At 43.9% G+C, this 19,428-nt stretch overlaps 1 protein-coding gene across 2 annotated transcripts; it reads right to left on the minus strand.

Annotated features, from left to right (window-relative positions):
• Positions 1–2,478: 2,478 nt before the first annotated feature.
• LOC310866666 (uncharacterized protein) lies at positions 2,479–17,345 on the minus strand. 2 transcript variants are annotated; one of them, XM_083776365.1, is made up of 3 exons: positions 16,577–17,345; positions 16,021–16,140; positions 2,479–7,196 (listed from the first exon to the last, which is right to left on the minus strand). In XM_083776365.1, the coding sequence occupies exon 3, from the start codon at positions 6,758–6,760 to the stop codon at positions 2,684–2,686; it is 4,077 nt and encodes a 1,358-aa protein (XP_083632491.1). In that variant the 5' UTR covers positions 6,761–7,196; positions 16,021–16,140; positions 16,577–17,345; the 3' UTR covers positions 2,479–2,683. The 2 variants fall into 2 exon arrangements, with proteins under 2 accessions (XP_083632491.1, XP_083632492.1); XM_083776366.1 differs by having other exon boundaries at positions 17,210–17,330.
• Between the last annotated feature and the right edge of the window lie 2,083 nt (positions 17,346–19,428).

Genomic DNA, 19,428 nt, shown 5'->3' on the forward strand with positions numbered 1-19,428 from the left:
GTTTGTGTGAACAAACATTGGCTTGTGATTGGCTGATCACCCCATAGAGATGATTTGATAGGCTGAGCAAAGTAAATATTGAAGATAAGTTAGGACAGAAAAGTGAAGACGCCAAAAATGATTGGCTAGAATGACATTTGTAATGATTTGATTGGTTGAGCACATAATGTGATGTATGATAAGAGCACCCCTCACTTCACACAGGTGTGATTTTTGAGGGGCCCATCCTATGTCCAGCTTTTAGTGTATGTAACCCAATTTTTGTTCCAACACAAACATTAAATGCCATTGACAATGAATGGACAATTTTGAGTGTAAACAAACATTGCGTAACACAAACATTAATGACGAAGGTGAGGACGCAAATTGTGATTTGCCGGAATGAGATGTAAGGTCATCTACGAGCACACCTCACTTCAAACGGGTGCGATGTTTTTGTACTCAGTTGAGAATCATGTGCCGCCGCATGTGATGTGAGCTTGCCTACAGACAGACCAATGCATCTGGGAAGTGAGCACCCAGGTGCATGGCACCTGGCCTCCAAGCACACACGCTCTGTGTTGCCACATTTCCTGTGAGAAACAAGCAACCAGGTCTATGGAAAACAAGGCCAAAAGGAGCTACAGTCATTTTCAAAACAAATCTTGAGGGGAAATGTGGGATGTTTTGGAAACAATTGAACACAAATCTTGTATGGGTTGACCCTCGCACCAAAGATTGTCAGATGCAGCAGGTCCATGGAAAAATATATTAATTTGGTGGTCCTTTATCAATGGTTTAAAGAACATCAGGAAAGCAGCCCAAATATGCAACTACACTTTAGAAACAAGACCCCAAAAATGCAACCCGCAAGGCCGCAACTACCAATATTTACAAGCAACTTAACTGAAAAACAAGCTCAGTCACTTGTAATAAGGGGACATGGCAACACCATCACTCACCTGGAGCTGTTTGAAAGCAAACTGCAGGGGGGGAGGTGAATAGAATTTTCCAGAGATCAAGTTTATGATCTATCATTATATTTACTACTTTATCATCTTAAGCCAGAGTAAATAAAACATTAATTCATTAAGTGTTTACGTGTGTCATGCACAACAGGAATAAATCACAGCCTCTCAACTGAAGGTGTGTAGGACTAAAGCAGACATTAAAAATATAAAGAGAATATATCGTCTCTCGTCGGGTGGAAACCTATATTGAATGAGAATCAACCACATTAAAAACCCACACCCGAATTGGCCCCTAAAACTACATCTTCAACAGCACTTAAAAGGTCAAGCCATGATTTAAAACTTTTTTAGATTTTTTTTATTTTGATTTCTGAGGGTTTTCAACAACTCACTTTTTAGGCAAAGAAAAAGGATAGTAATTTAGTAATATTACATGTTTTAGTTTTACAGAAAGGAAAACACTGCTGGACAGGATCTAGTAATGAACTATGTGTACACGCTTTTGTTACAAAAAAAACTGTGGCATGAGGGAAGGTGGGTAAAAGGAGGAAGGGGAGAAGAAAAAATAAACACATCGATACATATACTCATCCCATTGTTTTACAAAGATAGTCCCCGACTTGTTCCCACCCACCCATACAATAGCAACAATGATAAAAGAAATGATACTTGGAGTAAAAAACAGCAAATAACCAATATATAATAAAATATAATACGAATTGTACAGTACACTCCTGTTGTCCTTTCCAATCCTCAACACTTAAAACAGTTTTCCCCAACTGGAGTCAGGGTGTTCTCATTTCCCACCCCCCATTTTTTTAAATGACAAAAAGTAGTGTACATTAAAACAAGGTTACCAACACCTTATCTGTCCGGAGGAGCCCCCCACCCCACCCCAAACCACCACTTTAAGTCAGTTTTTAGCACAAAGTCAACCAGTTTTGTCGGGGTTTTTTTGCGAGAAAAGACACTTTTCTGTAGTACAAAGTGATGCGATTAACTGATTCACACGGAAAGGTCAATGTTTTTCATGTTTAGGCAACTAAAACATCAGTTATTATTTCATTGAGTGCGAGACTCGTAGTCAGTATGTTTGGGGATCTGGATTCTTTTCACTTGACAAATTTAGACCTTCGGGTGAAACATTTTAATATAAAAAGATAGCTTCTCCACGGGGGGTAACAAAGCAACACGTCATACAGACCAACAGACAAAGACTATACTTTTTTCCTTTTTTATAACTGTGAATAATGCAAAAACATAACTGAAAAGGTACTAATGGTACCCCACTCCTACAAAATATGCGTCCATAGTTTCCGCGCCAACACAGCTAACAAACAAACAAACAATATTGTTGGATGAATGCTGCTTCTTTTTTTCTTTTTTTTTTAGATAGGTGCTACTCAAAAATAGTCACATGGTCTAAAAACACCACTTTCCCCTTTGGGGAAATGGAGACAGATGGATGGGTGCTTCTGATTGCAGGCCTTTTAAAGTCCAAGCTCGTTTCTCAGCCACCTCTGATGTAGTTGAGTTAGGATTGTATACAGTCGTGGGAGGGAGGGGGGGCAGTGTAGGGATATTATGGTAGTTACACTGAAGCCTCCCCATTCTCTCCCTTTTTTGTTGTTTTTGTGTTATTAAAAACTTGCGTGCTTTTGCTCGCTTTCTTGGATTACTTGAAAAACAAAACAAAAAACAATCTAGTCTACAAAACCTTTTTTCTTCCTTTTTTACTGGATGTACTCTGTCAGAACCGTTGATCTCTCGGGCTGGGCCAATACCGGTTCAACTTCAGACAAATCGATTGGTGGTGACTGGACCTCTACATTAGGTTGTGCCTCTACATCTGTGGGTTGCACACGCTCAGGCTCCGGAGAAGGGGACTTTGCTTTCCTCATCCCCCAGTTTGCACTGCCTCCCCCCGACAACCCCCGGCATGAGAACTTGTGGCGGGCCAGAAGCTTGGCATTCCAAAAGTGGTGGCGGCATTTCTGACAGCGGAAGGCATTATCCTTTAGGTGGCGCCCCCGGTGTTGCAGAGCTTTCCGTAACGAATTAGTGCGCTTGCCACACGTCTGGCACTTCCGACGGGACTGGCGTCCAGAGCTTCTGGGCGGGTGTCTTATAGCGTGGTGGATCAGCAAGAAAGCCTTGCTGGCGTAGGTGGCACTGGGGCAGATGGGGCACGGGAAGCGCTTGACCTGCAGCTCCATGGAAGTGAGGTTAGTGACTTTCACAACTCCCCCGGACCACGACTTGATCCTCATGGCGCCACCCTTGACCCTAAGCTGGGCCAGCAACTTTTTCCTATTTAGCTGTGCCATGAATTTTCCCCTCCTTTTCTTCAGGATGATCAGTTTCCTGCGTGTGGCCTTACTCAGAGGGACGCCCACCAGTTTGCCATCCCTCATGATGCTGTGGATCACCACTCGTTTTTTCTTGCGGTGCCTTTTTGTCTGACCGTGCCGCCTTTGGTACGACTTTGAGCGGTACTGAAAAGGGGGCTGCTGTCCGCTGCCGCTTTGGGCCATGCCGTCATAGCTAGACGGTGTCCCTGACCCCGAGTCATAGTAGATCGGAGAGTATCCAGGGGCTTGGGAGGAGGCCTGGGACTGACTGACACGTTGGCCATTGCGGTCAATGCTATGCTGGGACAGCTTGTGGCGCACTAGACTGTTGGAGTAGGCAAAGGACTTTCCGCAGACGTCACAGCGGAAGGACTTATCCAAGCCCACCCCTCCTCCATGAACAGTTTGCTGGTGAGCCGCCAGATGGAAGTGGTGACGGAATGACTTCCAGCACACAGTGCAGGTGTACAGCCTCTGAGAGGGCGTTCCAGAGGTTGGCGATTTATCCCCCTGTGAGTAGGAGTAATAATCAGAGTTTGCCGTGTTTCCAACTTGACTGATGGGCCCGATACCACCTTTAACCCTCCTTCCCTCATTGTCGATTTCCCCTTTCCTGTGCAGCTTCCCGTGCCTCACCAGGCTCTGGGCATAAGCAAACACCTTCCCACACAAGTGGCACTTGTAGTTCTTCTGGCCCGAGTGCACCGTCAGGTGCTTCGTGAGGTGGAAAGGCTCACGGAACGTCTTGCCACAGACATCACAAGAATGCGCCTTCTCACCCGTGTGGACACGGGTGTGGCGACGCAGGGTCTCGGCCCTCCTGAAACGCTTGGAACACATTTGGCACCCATACGGCCTCTCTGATCCATCACCTGGGGGTCCTGGGCTCCTTCTCCTCCTCATAATTAAATTTGGGTCTCTCGAATCCCTGGGCTTCCTTAGCCTCTTGGGCTTGGTGTGGGGCTGGCTGGGGTGCGTCAAGGGCATTGTGGAGCCACTGAGGCCACCTGAAGTTGATGACGGGCCACCCATGTTACCAAAGCCTAGACCTCCAAGCAGGCCTCCAATGATGTCCCTCCTCTCTCCTTCTCGGCCCTCCGAGTTAATGTCGCAGGAAGCGGCAGCTGCTGCAGCGATGGCCGACATGGCGCTGCTGGTAACCTCATCCTCGGAGTCATCCAGCAGGGAGGAAAGGGGCAGGTGGGGCTGCTGCTGTTGGTGGTGATGGTGCTGCTGTTGGCTTTGGGGGTGGGGGTGGAGAGTTGGCGCTAAGGGAGCCTTCCTGAGGGTCTGGCTTCCCATGCCATTACCCAGTGATCCGTCTGAGGAGTACAAAGATGAGGACTGTGACCTACGGTAGTCATCCACCCCACCGCCATAGGATGACTGGTAACGGTTTCTGGAATAATCTGTGGCATACTTGTCATTGGACATCCCAGCCCCATCTCCGCTGCCTGACATTTTGCTGTTGCTGCTGCTGCTGCTGCTGCTGTGACCAGACGAACTTCCGGGTTCTCTGCCCCGGTTCTTGGAGCTTCGTGGGGGTTTGCCACAAGAACCAGATGCAGCGTGGTTGAGCAAGGAGGTACTCTCCCGGAAGCAACGGCCACAGGCTGGACAGCGGAAAGGCTTCTCATCGTGAATTTTCTCATGCCGTGTGAGGGATTCGCGGCGGTTGAAGGACTTTTGGCAGATGTTGCAAGCAAAAGGGCGGTTCTGGGAGTGGGTGACGTTGTGTTGGAGTAGGTGGCCCCTTTTCTTAAAGCCCTTCCCACACTCCCCACAACAGAAGACCCTCTCCGGGCTTGGGGAGTCGCGGCGTTTCCTGCCATTGCTTTCGGGCGTCAGACCATGACTGCGGAGGTGTCGACGTAGGCTGGAGAGATGTGTAAATGTCTTGCCACATTCACCGCAGTGATAAAGGGGTTCCGGTTCTTGCCCCGATGACCCAGACGAACCCATTGAATTGTGGCTTTCTTGGGGTTTGGGCAGCTGTTGGTTACCATTGGCAACAAGCACGGAAGTGGAGTTAGAGGAAGGTTGGGCAGAGGAAGAGGACGAAGAGACGGCTGAGGAAGACTGTTGCTGTGAGGAAGGGGAGAGCATAGCGGAGTGCTGCTCTATTCCTACACCCCCGGATCCGCCTCCCACAAGCCCCGACGATGAGCTCTGGCTGTGCCCACTGGAGCTACTGTTGTGGCAGTTGCTGCTGCTGCTGTGACTATGACTACCATGGCTGCTACTGTGGCTGCTAGTGGTGTGACTCTCAGACTTCCTCTGGGGCAGGTAGCCAGCCATCGCCTTCTTCCGCCTGCTGCCTCCACTTGTCCTTTCGTGAGAGTCGCCGGATCCCTTCCCCGCATCGTCTTTTGAGAGGGAGAGATGGAGAGGCAGGGGGAGGGGCAGTCCGGCCTCCTGCTGCATCAACGAGGCTATCTGGTTGGAGGAGAGAACGGGAATACCTTGAAAGTCAAAGCCACCCAGTGGGGCTGGCTGTGGAGATGGGTGGAGCGGATGGGGGTGGTGAGTATGGCTATGCGAGTGAGATAAGGCATGAGGAGCCAACTGCTGTTGCTGCTGCTGTTGTTGAGGGGTTGAATGGCTGTGGCTGTGAGAAGAGTGAAGGGCCGGTGGAGGGGCGAGGGCAGAGTTGGAGTCCCCTTGGCCCAGTCCCAGGCCCAAGTGGTTGTGTGTTCCCTGCTGAACGAGGAACTGCTCCAGGCTGCTGTTGGTGGGAACACCCGACAAGAAGTACTGGTTGGCGGCCAACATGCAGCTGAACTGCTGGTGCAGGCTGCGGGGGTCAGACTGCCCGACCAGGGGAACGGCAGTGCTGCCTGAGGGGTTGTTGGAGGCCGAGGTGGAGGGAGACGGGGTGGAAGAGGAGGGACCTGAGGAGGGCTGTGGGACAGAAAGGCCGGGATGGAGGGGAGGCGGCGGCGGAGCGGAGGTAACCACACTCCCTATGACGCCTGCACTCCCTCCCCCGCTACTCCCACCAAAGTCAAACCTCCCCATGCCCGAGTGGAGCTGCTCCTGGGCAAGAGCAGCCTCTGCCGGATGGAACGGACGCAAGAACTGGGGATACCCCGCCGAGGAACTCCCACTGCCGCTGCTGCTCATCTTGCTGGACTTGCGCGAGCTGTGAGAAGACGAGGACTGGCTCTGGTGGGAGATGGTGGGAGGGGGCGGGGCACTCATCTTGGCAAAGATGGACGAGGAGTCGGCAAAGGCGTTGCTCCGCGAGCTCTGCAGGGAGCCCAGGCCCAGCCCCGAGAGGAGGCTCCCCGACGCGTCAGAGCTGGGCTGGTGTGGTTGCTGCAGCTGCTGTTGATGCTGGAGCTGGACCTGCTGCTGGTGGCTCAGTTGTCGCTCTAATCCAAGGCCTTTGAACTGATGGGCTTGGTGTCCACTAAGCATTTCTAAAATGTCCATAGGGTATTTGCTAAACTGGAACATCTCCCAACTAAGCGAAGGGAGGTTGTCCCGAGCTACACGCTCCCCACTGTTTCAACTGACCCCAATTTGTTGCTGTGGAAACACCACAACTGCAACAAACTTTTTTGAAATAAATGTAGCCAAATATAAATGTTGATTTTTTTTTCCACTGTGATATTTCACACACCCTTATTCCTATTTTCTAAAAATCACAGTGAGGTCCTACTCATTTTAAGCCTTCAAGTGCTTCCGTAGGATAAATCTGTTATAAATACATACTAAACAATTATATGGAAAAAGAGATACAATTTGTAGTGTTCTTGAGGGTCCTTGTCAGTCAACAGTATCCTTTGTTTCTTTATCTGCCCGACGGCATGAGTCCTAGGCTGAGGCGTGTCGACTGCTTCAAAACGGCAAAGAAGCGTTTTCACTTCCTCTGCTGTCCCTCGATGAGTGTCTGTGGAAAAACAACAACGAATACACAGGATGAGTGAAAAGCACACACTGGTCTGATGAACCCATTCTGACCTGAGATCAGATTCTAAAAATGTCAGTCGCTCTTCGATTTTTCAAAAATAGCAGACCTACAAGCTCGTATCGCGCCACTCGGTGGCGCGATATGAGCTTGTAGATCTGCTATTTTTCAATAGCTAAAGCATAACATGATGCTGACAACAAAATGGGTGCCCGGTCAGAATGGGTTAAACCACATTAACCCTATTCTTCTGGGGCAAGCATTCTGTATAAATAGGACTAGGAGATCAACTTAAGAGTTTGCTGATCTACAAGCTCACAAGGTGCCGCTTTGAAATGTTTGGGGAAAGAGATTTGGTGTAAGAGGGGGAAAAAATAAATGGTAGGTACAACGTAGCCCTCCACAGAATATGAAGTAAAACAACCGCTATAATATCTGTAAATACAGATCCATTAAACCATTATTAGTGTGGTTGCCCTGGCAACCAGACTATAGTAATTGTCCCACTCTTTTTTGTTCTAGAGTAACCCGAAAGTTTGACATGCTACTTGTCCCACAGTTCGACCGGCTTCACTGGGAATCGTGTGCTTTTTTGTATAGTTTAACCCATTCTGACCTGAGATCAGATTCATACGAGGTTTCCACTGGACACACACTGGTCTGATCAACCCATTCTGACCTGAGATCAGATTCTAAAAATGTCAGTCGTTCTTCGATTTTTTTCAAAAATAGCAGACCTACAAGCTCGTAGCGCGCCACTCGGTGGCGCGCTATGAGCTTGTAGATCTGCTATTTTTCAATAGCTAAAGCATAACATGATTCTAACACCAAAATGGGTTCCCGTTCAGAATGGGTTAATTGATATTAATTTTTTAGATAATTAATTTTACGATTGACTTAGAATGGGAAGATCGAAGACACCAATTCAAGTTGGGTTTTTTTCTTGGAGACCGTAAGGCGTCTGTGCGATCGAGGCAACCACATATATACAGAATTCATAAAAATACATACACGAACAGTGTTGAAATACAGCAGCCAAGCCTGTCACATTACTAAATCACCTGGAATGTATTTGAGATAAGCGCAATTATTTTTTAAATAGTCATGTTGAAACATGTTCATATTACATACATTTTCATATTCAAGTAGTGGAAATAACAGATCTACAAGAATACAATGATGACATTTTTGGCCAGTCATTTCTTTGTATATATAATTTATATGTTTATATCTGCCCTGTACTGTGCAATGTTTGGTTTAAAAGCAGAAAAGCCAAATATATATTTTTAATTTTTAATGAATTGATTTCATGATCATGACAACCATAACAGCAACCCTGTAATCTTCTGTAGGCTGTGAAACATGTTAAAAAGTGAGAGCTTTCACTTTTGGATCCTGTCGTCCAGAGGGGGTAGAATTTAGATCCCATAGTCAAGGAGAGATGGTTGGCTGCAGTAGCCAATAAACAGATTTAAATTCATACACAACTCAATTCCCACAAAATGTCTCCCAGAAAGGATCTACTAGGGTTTCCTTGCCCCGCTCTTTTCAGTACGTTTGTTTTCTTCCAGTTTTGCACCAGTGGCAGTGCCATAAAACATCAACGTGCCCACTCACCAACAGTGAACTTTCAGGTTATTAATTGATCGAGTTGTACGATGTTCGCCACTGCATCAGATGACAGATCTGATGAAACACTAATGGACCATCAGAGCTAGGCCTGACACGATTATGAAAAATAAGTTAAAATAACGCTCAAATAATTGTGATTAATGATTTAACTGCGTTTCTGTTGTTGAACATTGGAACACTATGAATAGAAATTATATTTTGTTTGGCTTTTAGGCTTCGTAAGGTAAAGTTGCACAGGGCAGATATGACAAATAACTCACATTTATAACTTAACCCATTCTGGGCGGGCACCCATTTTGGTGTCAGCATTATGTTATGCTTTAGCTATTGAAAAATAGCAGATCTACAAGCTCATAGCGCGCCACCGAGTGGCGCGCTACGAGCTTGTAGGTCTGCTATTTTTGTAGAAATCGAAGAACGACTGACATTTTTAGAATCTGATCTCAGGTCAGAATGGGTTAATCAGACCAGTGTGTGTCCAGTGGAAACCTCGTATGAATCTGATCTCAGGTCAGAATGGGTTAACACCAAACATTAAATATGACTCACGCTCAAGCTTGAAGATCTGACATTTCCACTATTCATTTGTTCACATTGTGTAATTTTTTTTAATAAATAGTGGAAATTTCCTTTTCGAAAATGTATAAAGATTTTTTCAACATGGGTATGAAAAAGACGATTATGCAAAATAATTGTATATGGGCTTCAGAATCTTTATAGAACCAAAACTCAAGTATACTGTATGGACTTCAAATATCCAGATTATCCACTTTATAGAATATATACCAGTAAGACGCCTGAGGGCGAGAAGCAACCTCGCACTAAAGGGCGAGGTCGCGTGCACGCATCCACCTGGGTGACAGCAGACTATGGGCGAGCACTGGCACTTTGGAATGGGGGGTCAGATCAACATATCCGCCTGGGTGACAGCACACTGCTGGGCGAGCACTGGCGCTTTTGCATGGGGTGTCAGATCAACATATGGAATGAATTCTGCACTGTAAAACTCAATGATTCAAATCAATAATACTCTTTAGAGTTTAGAGCATCACACACACCTAGCACAGAATACGACAACCGTTCCCTTCTAAATACATCACCATGATGCGCCCTCACCAAGGGATTGCTAATCGAAATCCAGTGACCACCATAACCTTAACAGCAACCCAAAGCCTGATAGCAGAGCGGTGTTAATTTGTAAAGCCTGTGAGCCTCTATACTACCATTTTCTTTCCATATGCAATATGGAGTGTACAATGGAGTGTACATTAAAGGAGCACTTGAACCAGTTTCAACCATATCTTCATGTAAATCAGGGCTATTCAACTGGCGGAATAATTTTCTAACGGGAATGCCTTGAAAGTCAAAGCCCCGTTTTTTTTTTAAAGAGAGAAAGTTACAGGTATGATGTGATATAAAGTGCTAGATTATCATAATGACAGTATTCCTAAATTATATTATATCATATACAAGGGCTTTTGGAGAGAAATTAGACAGACTCCTGCAGTCTGTTTGTGTTTTCAGCTAGTGCTCGTTGACGCTCGTTCTGTCAAATAGGTATAGCTACATTTATTTCATATTTACATGTCAATTTCAGCTTTGACACTTATTTCAGACATGCTCTAGTATGTGAAGAGTCTGCCTGTGCTATTAACTCATTTTTGAAAAAAAAAAAAAAAAAAAAGAACTCCTCTGGTGAAAAGCTGGAATGTGCGCGATGGCAGTCTCTCAGTCAAATCTGGTCACAAATGTATTAGCCTACATAAATCTGTGTGTTTGAACACAAAATGCATTTGTAGAATCCAAAAAAAATGCGCTTTGCGCGCACGCTGTGCAGCCCTCCACACACAATCATTCTAGTTGTGGCCCCCGAGCCCCGACCTAATCTAGTTGAATACCCCTGATGTAAATGGTCCATCATTATAAGGTGGTACAATTACATTTCCATCTACTCAAATAGAACCATTGTTCTTGCAAACACCAAAAAAAAAGGTTTAAATCTTGTTTGAAGTGACCAAAGCTGAAGCTGCCTACCGAAGATGTCACTGGGAGGCAGGTTTCTGAACTGCCCACAGCTGTCTCTGACTGACACACAGAGCAATTAGACAAATGGTAGCATCGTATAATGAGCATTAGTAAGAATCGATTAACGATTATATATGAAGATAGGTTGAAAAAAGGTGAAGTGGTCCTATACTGCAAGTACAATCTGAGAGATGGGGCCGGATCTACGCCGATTGAACACGAGTGCTGGCTGTTTTCTCGAGTTTCATGATATTGTTGAGCCATGCACCTTGAACTTTTGTTCAATCTAGAGTGTTGCAGGCATGATTCTGCTTTGCATTGCTTTCTCTCAGTACAACAAAACAGCGAACACCTGTGTCGTCGGTCATAGCCTCCTCTTAGCCCTGGCTTTTCTGTGCCGTTTCATTACATCCATAGTAAGTGCCACAACATAAAATCTTTGCATGTAATGTTATACATTCATACAGCAACTACATACAAGCAGGGACTATCAGCAATGGCTCACTGTCGATGTTTCATACAAAAAACATTTTGTTCTTAAAAAGGAGCGTGGGATAGTTCACTCCTCTTTGTGTTTATTCTTTACTGAAGTAAGTGTAGTTTGAGAGAGGGAGACAGTGCACCAAAGAAACAAAAAGAAGGTTTTGGCAGGATTTGATCCAGGGTCAGCACGGATACATGCAGCTTCGGAGGTAGGCGTCTTAAGCAGTAGACAGGTACCCAATTTCTTCTCGCTCCCATCAATTCGGGGGGCATTAACCTTTCCTACTTATTTGTATTGCTTTTCCAGCTCATTTGTATTACTTATTAACCCATTTAGACCAGAGGTCGTTTAAAAAAATGCTTTCTAAATCTTAAAGTTTTCAGAAAATCCTACATTTTTATTGTTTGTTTAATTGTTGCCATATACGTACATATTACATAACATCTAAAATGACACAGATGCTTTCCCGGTTGTGAAGGCGTAATAACGTATAGGCATTTCCGGTCTTAATTTGGTTAATGCTTAGGTTTTACATTTCAGGCCTTCAGCCAATTGTCTTAACAGTGCACATTGAAGGTGCATGGAGCGGTTACATAAAGCCAGTTAAGTGATGGAAAGTAACTAACTAAGCAGGTTTACTCAAAAGGTATTCGAATACAGTTATTAAGGAACTTATACTTGAGCATGCAGGGCTCCAGACTGACTTTTTCCACAGGTAGCGCACTTTTAAGTTTGTAGCACCACCACAAATTAGGTAGCACAAGCACCATCTTTTTCTTTTCTTTTTTTGTATAGCGGGGTATTAATACATGACCTTATCATGCCCCCACATCGGGCGCCATTTATTTATGTAGCGGTTTACACCATTAATGGTTTGAATCATAAAAACCCCTACAAAGGTCACGGTGTAAAAAACAGCAACCTACCTGGTTTAACTCAGTCAAAATATAAATACTTCAAACACCTTAAGAAATTAAGTAGCATATGCGACCTAATGGGTCACACTGACTCTGGAGCTCTGTGAGCATGTACTTTATACTTCTACTACCTCGCAGACACAAATATAGTACTTTAACAATTATTTGACATCTTTAGCATGAATAAAGAAGTAGGCCTGTCTTCAAATCTATTCACCATCATTTCAAATTGATTATGATTAATGAACAATTAAAAAAAGAAAATAGCTCACAACGTGTCATGATGTGACACATTGTGAGCTTGTAGATTGGCCATTTGTTCGTCACCATTGTACAACCAAGTATAATTTTTTTCCTTTTTTAAATATATTTTTGGGTCTTTTCTGCATACATTTGGATAGTACAGTGCGTAGATTGACAGGAAACAGGAGATGGGGAGTGACGCGCAGCGAAGGCTAATGGGCACTGTAATCGAACCCATGCGTTTTCTTTAATTGTTCATATGCCTCATACTGACAAGATGACAGACGTTTCATCAGACTGTCACTGATGAAGGCTGGCACGGTTATGACATTTTGCTTGATGATTAACCCATTTAGGAATTAGACCAGATTCTACAAATGTCTTCTCATGACAGTTTTCTGAAACAACCTGTTTCTATATCACATCAAACGCAATGTCAAGGACCCCAACAATTATATGTAATTGGCCGCCGACCCCCATCTGAAAATATGCTGTTCCAGGGACACCCTCAGAAGCAAAGATTTGCCCTTAAAACGTTCTCTGTGAAAGAATATACATTCAAAGATTTTGCCACATTTCACGATTTTTCAAAAATAGCAGATTTACAAGCTCGTAGCACGGCACTATGTGCCGCTCTATGAGATTTGTTAAAGGTTAACAATGCTTAAAACACCAAAAGGGGTTCCTGTCCTGAATGGGTTAATTGTCATACATAGAAAGATTTAATTCTGTGGCTTTTATGCTTTGTAAATATAAAAATTATTGCACAGGGAAGATATGACAAATAATATACAAAGAAATGACTGACGATGACAGTACCAATAATAAAAATAAATAGTGTTAATATTTTATACTCAATGTTACAAAATGATATTGCGAGATTTGCGACACATTGTGAGCTTCTAGATCAGCTATTTTCACTATTTTTACTAAACTAAAACCTCTCAACATGGAAACGATTATGACAATTGTGCAAAATTGTTGCGATTACCTAAAATAATTGCGATTATGTAGCACTTGCGACAGACCTAGGCTGGATAGCCAAAATGTCTGTCATCTTCTCAATTTGAGGCATATGGAACAATAAAGAAAATTACTTTGATCAGCCCTAGTGAGAACATGACCTTTTCCAAAAGGTTATTCCTCTCACAAACTCAACAGTGAAGTCACGTAAATATTAAGAAAGATCCACAACTGGAAAGAATGGAAGAGCAGCTGAGAGCATACTGTAACATCCTAGATAAGACTACTGGGCTGTCGGCTCACATTTCATGTGGGATTGAGACAACAGCATTATTAAGAAAAAGGTCTGTCACATCATCCAGATGTTAAGTTAACAGCTGCCAAAACTGTATGAGCCACCCCAGAATAAAAATCCACCACACAATACGTTTTTATTGCTCGTTTATAATTCCATTTTATACTTTATAATTGTGTGTACCATTGCCGTCAAGGCTTCGTGTCTCCTTGCGGTCCCTCATATATTAATAATATAATCCCTTATATTAACGTTGCATAGAAAGTGACGCCCTTAAGGCAGGTAAAATAATGGGTCACTCTATTGTCCACAGAGTCCAGAGGGAAGCATGTGCATCACAACAAAAGTTCACAGGTGCTGAACTAAAATACGAACAGAAGTGGAAGCACACTGTATAATAGTTGTATTTAAAGTGGGCACGTTTTGACCCCAGCAGGTGTTCACCAGGTCTGACTCACTCTATTGTCCACCCAGCAATGTCACTAAAAACTGACATAGTTCATCGTTCTCCATCTGTCAAAAGTCAGTTAAACTTTGTAAAAGTTTATAGTTGTCCAGTCCACTCCACCTGTCCAAATCACTCATGCATTTTAATCTGTTTTTTAATTTAATTCACAGCTAGACTGATGAAGTCTGCTGCTTCGGTCATGTTGTTAACGTATGCGTTTTCTTCATGTCAAGGACCCCCAAATTAATATTTGGCAGTGGAAACCCATTCGAAAATATGTTATGCCAGGGACCCCCACAAAAGATTTGTATGGTTAAAATGTTTTAACAATATTCCACTTTTTTTTATAGCAGATCTACAAGCTCCCGACACATCACAGCACTGTGTTGTGAGCTTGTAGATAGGCCATTTTCCGGGGAACCACCTCAAGGACCCCAGGCCTTTTTTTAACCACCAATAAATTATAGACGAGAGGCATACAAACCCATGGCTCCGGCTACATGCGTTTCAAATAAAGTCACTGCTTGGTCCAACAAAGAATTGCTATTAATAGAGCAGTTTTCGCCCTAATAATGTTGGTGGGGGAAATTGGGGTGAATAAATCGATAATATAATAAAATGCTGCCTTTATAATTAATCAAGTTCTATTTCGGGCATGTCAAGTGAAAAGTAAAAAAAGAGAATGAGAATAGTATAAAATACCCCATAAGTTGTTAATCGGCGATTAATTTAGATGTGTGTGTGTGTGCATAAACTAAGCTAATCGATAAAGGCAGCCCTACAGTTAATGGAGAAGCGGTAAGGGGTATTCATGTGTCTGAGAAGTTACGGGACATTTTTGGGGTCTACTCAGGCTTGACTTTTGTGAGCAGTGAGCACCCCAGTTAAGTTGCTTGATTCAGTATTTAGATATTTCATATTAATTTAATCAGACACGCCTCCTTATATAACCTCATGTTTTACAACCGTTTTGGAAAATGAAAAATAAAACAAAACACAAACACGGCCCCTTGCAAATGAAGACAATATCAGTCACCAAAACCAAGAATGAGTGTTTTCATTTAATCCAATATGGTTAAAATAGAGTGAGAAGTAAGAATGTACAATGGGTTTGTATAGGTGTCTGATAAAAATAGAAATACCCTAATACTGATTCAAGCAAGTTAAGAAATGTCTGGAGTGAAACACAATGACCCCAAACATGTTTGAAAGTTACCAAAGCAAATCTAAATAATGAGAGGGCAAGGTGTTTCTGCAGGTAAACACCACCACACCACTGGCTGGTAACTGCTGTATCACGGGGGTCAATAACCTATGTTTTGATCTATGACAGCATCTGAGGTGCTCCAAAATGTCACATGTGAATTCAGGGAAATGCATTACTACAAACACTCTGGTTTAGATCTGAATTAACAAATTATCAAACGTGCTATAATTTATCAACCAAGGACTGAACCCACCTCCTACCTGGACCCATCACTCATCACATTTAGCAAATATCCCTATTTTTTAAATGGTGTTCTTTTTGTCCTCCCCTACTCATTTAGTAAGAAAACTCATCCAAAACACATTTTGGCAGTACACATTTGTATCCACCAGCAATGTGGTGACTTGAATTCATATTATATTGCAAAGGACATGCTGTACCTGCATCACACGTATGCGCAAAACATTAATTCTGTGTATGGTCTGGGCCATAACTAAAACAGCAGGACTGAACTGCCGAACTGCACTTTAAAAAGGCAAATGAATGGCGCCTTATTTTGACAAGTTGCATGGTGTTGTTTGCATCTTCTTACCAGCTCAGCTACAGGTTCGTAGCATCAAGTCCTGATGATATCCGAATCCGATGCAGAAGGAACGGGGATGCGATAGGGTCTCTTCATCCGCCAACAGAACGTATCTTGAAGTTGAAAAGCCTAAAATAACGAGAATATTATAAACACGTGAATTACAAAAGGACTGAAATTAGGTTATTTTTCTTCTCTTTACTCATCATCAACGTAAGCTAGCAGTCATCAATCACATTAGCAAGCGATAACTAGCAAATAGCTACATGTACCCCAGTGTATTAAGACATTTTCCAAGCATTAAGTTGTGCCTGATTGATATGTAATTGCGTGTGTGTCGCTAACAACAACCAAATACACGCTTATATCAGGCATAAAGGTAGGCTTTCCGTTCGCACAGCCGATACTAAAACACCAGCCATTAGCATCGGGGCTAGCTACGTAGCAAATTAGCAACCCGGAGGGGGGGTGGATGTGGGGGGCGGCTAGCTAGCATATCTACTACAAAATTGTTTGTTTTGGTTTCCCTTTCCTTTGGCTGTTTGTTTACATTTTTCCTTTTTACCTCGTTGTGTGCAACACGACGGTGGCGGTGTGAGGCCCGGACAGTGGAGGACAGTTATTATTATTGTTAAAAAAAAAAAAAAAAAATAGGTCGTTGTTGGTTGGAGCCGGAGGTAATAAGAAGGTTAATAAAAAAAAAACAAGGCGCGGGGTGAGAAAGGGGAACAGAACACGGGGTCCGTGCGTTCGTTCGGTTCTTAATATTAATGCATGCCGTGTATAAGTCACCACGCCAAGTCAAGTCACTGCGGGGCCTTTTCCCTAGTCTCCGTCCAATATGGAAAAAGCCTAATGAATGTGTTGAAGGAGGAGGTGGACGAGGAGGCCTGCTCCGCCGCGGCGTCCATGATATCGGGGCCCGGGGAGACGGGGAGGAGGACGGAGGCCGTTTTTCCAACCCACTCACTCTATTAGGGAAGAGGAAAAAAACGAGTTCCGCCGTCGCGGCCCTGATATTATGTCCATTGTTTGGAGCCTAAAAAAAGAGGCCCCACGGGCTAACGTTGTTGCAAAGGTTCCCAGTCTTTTTTTAGTCCTGTACGTTGTCGCTCGGGGGAGAAAAAAATCAAATAAAGCTCCCCGGTTCTTTTGTCCGTTTATGTTGTGTGTGAGTTCCCCGGCGGTTGCTCTTTACCTCCGCCCCGTGTCAGTCTCTTTTAGGAGCCTGCGTGTTGTTGCACGACTGCCCGCACGTCGCTCTTCGTCCGCCAGTAGCTAGCAGCCCGTCCCTCCGCCTGCCAGCCGTGCAGCCAGCCCAGCTACAGCCTAGGCTGCTCTTAGCTAGCTGTGTTAGCCCCCGTCGACTCCATTATGCTTCGTCCGCACGGCGGTGTCGCGCAGCAGAAAATGGCAGAGCCACAAGCCCACAAGACGTCGCTCACGCGACGTCCTATGGGCTTGTGGCTCTGCTATTTAAACACCGTCGGGCGGACGAAGCATAAATCGTTTTTTTTCCCTTTTTTCTTTTTTTAGGCTAGGCTTTAAAATGGTAGTTTTCCTTTCCTGTGTGCTGAATGGTTCCGGGTAGTAGACCGTCCTAGACCCACACAGCAAGATTTATTTTGCCACAAAACCTAGTGTCCACTCTTGTCCTTTATTTAAATGGGTATTTATCGCATCTCTTTGTTATGGTGATGTCTTAATGTGGGATTGTATCCTGCTTAATGCCATTATTCCATGAATAAATGTGTTAGCATTCTATTTAATCCATGAAGAAAGATATCATTACACTGCAGTCTCTGACTGTATATATTACGCTGTGTGTGTGTGTGTGTGTGTGTGTGTGTGTGTGTGTGTGTGTGTGTGTGTGCGTGCGTGCGTGCGTGCGTGTGTGCGTGTGTGTGTGTGTGTGTGTGTGTGTGTGTGAGAGAGAGAGAGAGAGAGAGACAGACAGACAGACAGACAGAGAGAGAGAGAATAGAGACGGAGTGAGTAGCTATTCCGTGTGTGTGTATTCACACTCAGTGTGTGAAATGTTAATTAGTCAATTAAAGATATCACTACTGGGCATACTGCATAACATTAGAGAGTGTGTGTGTGTGTGTGTGTGTGTGTGTGTGTGTGTGTGTGTGTGTGTGTGTGTGTGTGTGTGTGTGTGTGTGCGTGTGCGCGTGCGTGTGTGTGGGGCGAGCGTGCTTGTGTGTAGTGTGTTGCCTGCTCAGTGTGCAGAATGTTCATTTGCATTCAATTATAGATGTCATTACAGCACAATATTGCTATGTAATAATCTCTCTCAGTCTCTCTCTCTCTCTCTCTGTGTGTGTGTGTGTGTGTGTGTGTGTGTGTGTGTGTGTGTGTGTGTGTGTGTGTGTGCATGCATGCGTGTGTGCGTGTGTACAAGCTTGCACATTGTGTGAGAGAGCCTATTTGTGTGCATGACAGAGGCACAGAGACAAGTATTTTCAATTAGCATGCATATGTGTCCATATGTGTATGCAAGTGTGCACTTATATCATGTATAGGCTGCATGATTTGTGCACACACATGCAAGTGCAACTTAACACAAAAAATGATTAGCCGCACCATGAAAAAAATATAAAAGATGCATATCGTTGCTGTCGGGCAGAAACCTCTTATCTCCATAGGCACTATTCTAACTTTTTGTGTTTGTTAGTAAATTAATGCCCTACTAGGTCATACTACAGCATCACACAATCAATTAAAATCAGATGTTAGATAACAAATATGAGTTGCATATGCCTCCTCAGTACACTTGCGGGTTCAGATGTAGTTCATGGCCTTGTGTCACTACTCACCAGCCAACCCATTTCCTGTGCCGGTTGCAAATAACTGAAGAGGCATGTGCCCTCTCTGTTTGCAAGAGCACAGCATTCGCCAGTAGGAAATTGGCGCCACAACTGCAAACATTACATAGTAAAATCTATCTACAACTCCCCCACTTTCAACCTAGCAGTCCTATAGCCAATTCTTTTCAAAAAATAGCCAAAATAGCCAAATCTACAAGTTCACAATGCATCACAAGTCACAAACAATGTGCTGTGTGAGACTGTATAGGGTGGTATAGGCTATTTATTTCTGTATAAAATAGGATGTGCTGAAATAAAATGTTGTTTTATTATGTTGAATGTAGGTGGGAGTGGTATACAGATGTAGCCTGCCTTCGTATCATGCCTGGCTGCTGGCACTGGCTCTTTGTGCCGTTTCAGAAGGTACATTATGTAAACCATTATCAATTTATGTACAATTTACAATTTAGGCATTTAGAGCAGACGCTCTTAATCCAGAGCGACTTACATTAAGCAAGAACAAAAAGCATGGGAATACATCACAAAAAAGCATTTATCATAATCGTAAGCTAAGAAAGTAACAGTGGAATATCTATATTACGAGACT

This window comes from Protomyctophum parallelum (assembly GCF_964188405.1).
Source record: "Protomyctophum parallelum genome assembly, chromosome: 1".
Classification (NCBI taxonomy): Eukaryota; Metazoa; Chordata; class Actinopteri; order Myctophiformes; family Myctophidae; genus Protomyctophum; species Protomyctophum parallelum.

Bases quoted from the DNA above. Each gene is read 5' to 3' on its own strand.
- LOC310866666 (XM_083776365.1), bottom strand. From the start codon at position 6,760: ATGTTCCAGTTTAGCAAATACCCTATGGACATTTTAGAAATGCTTAGT.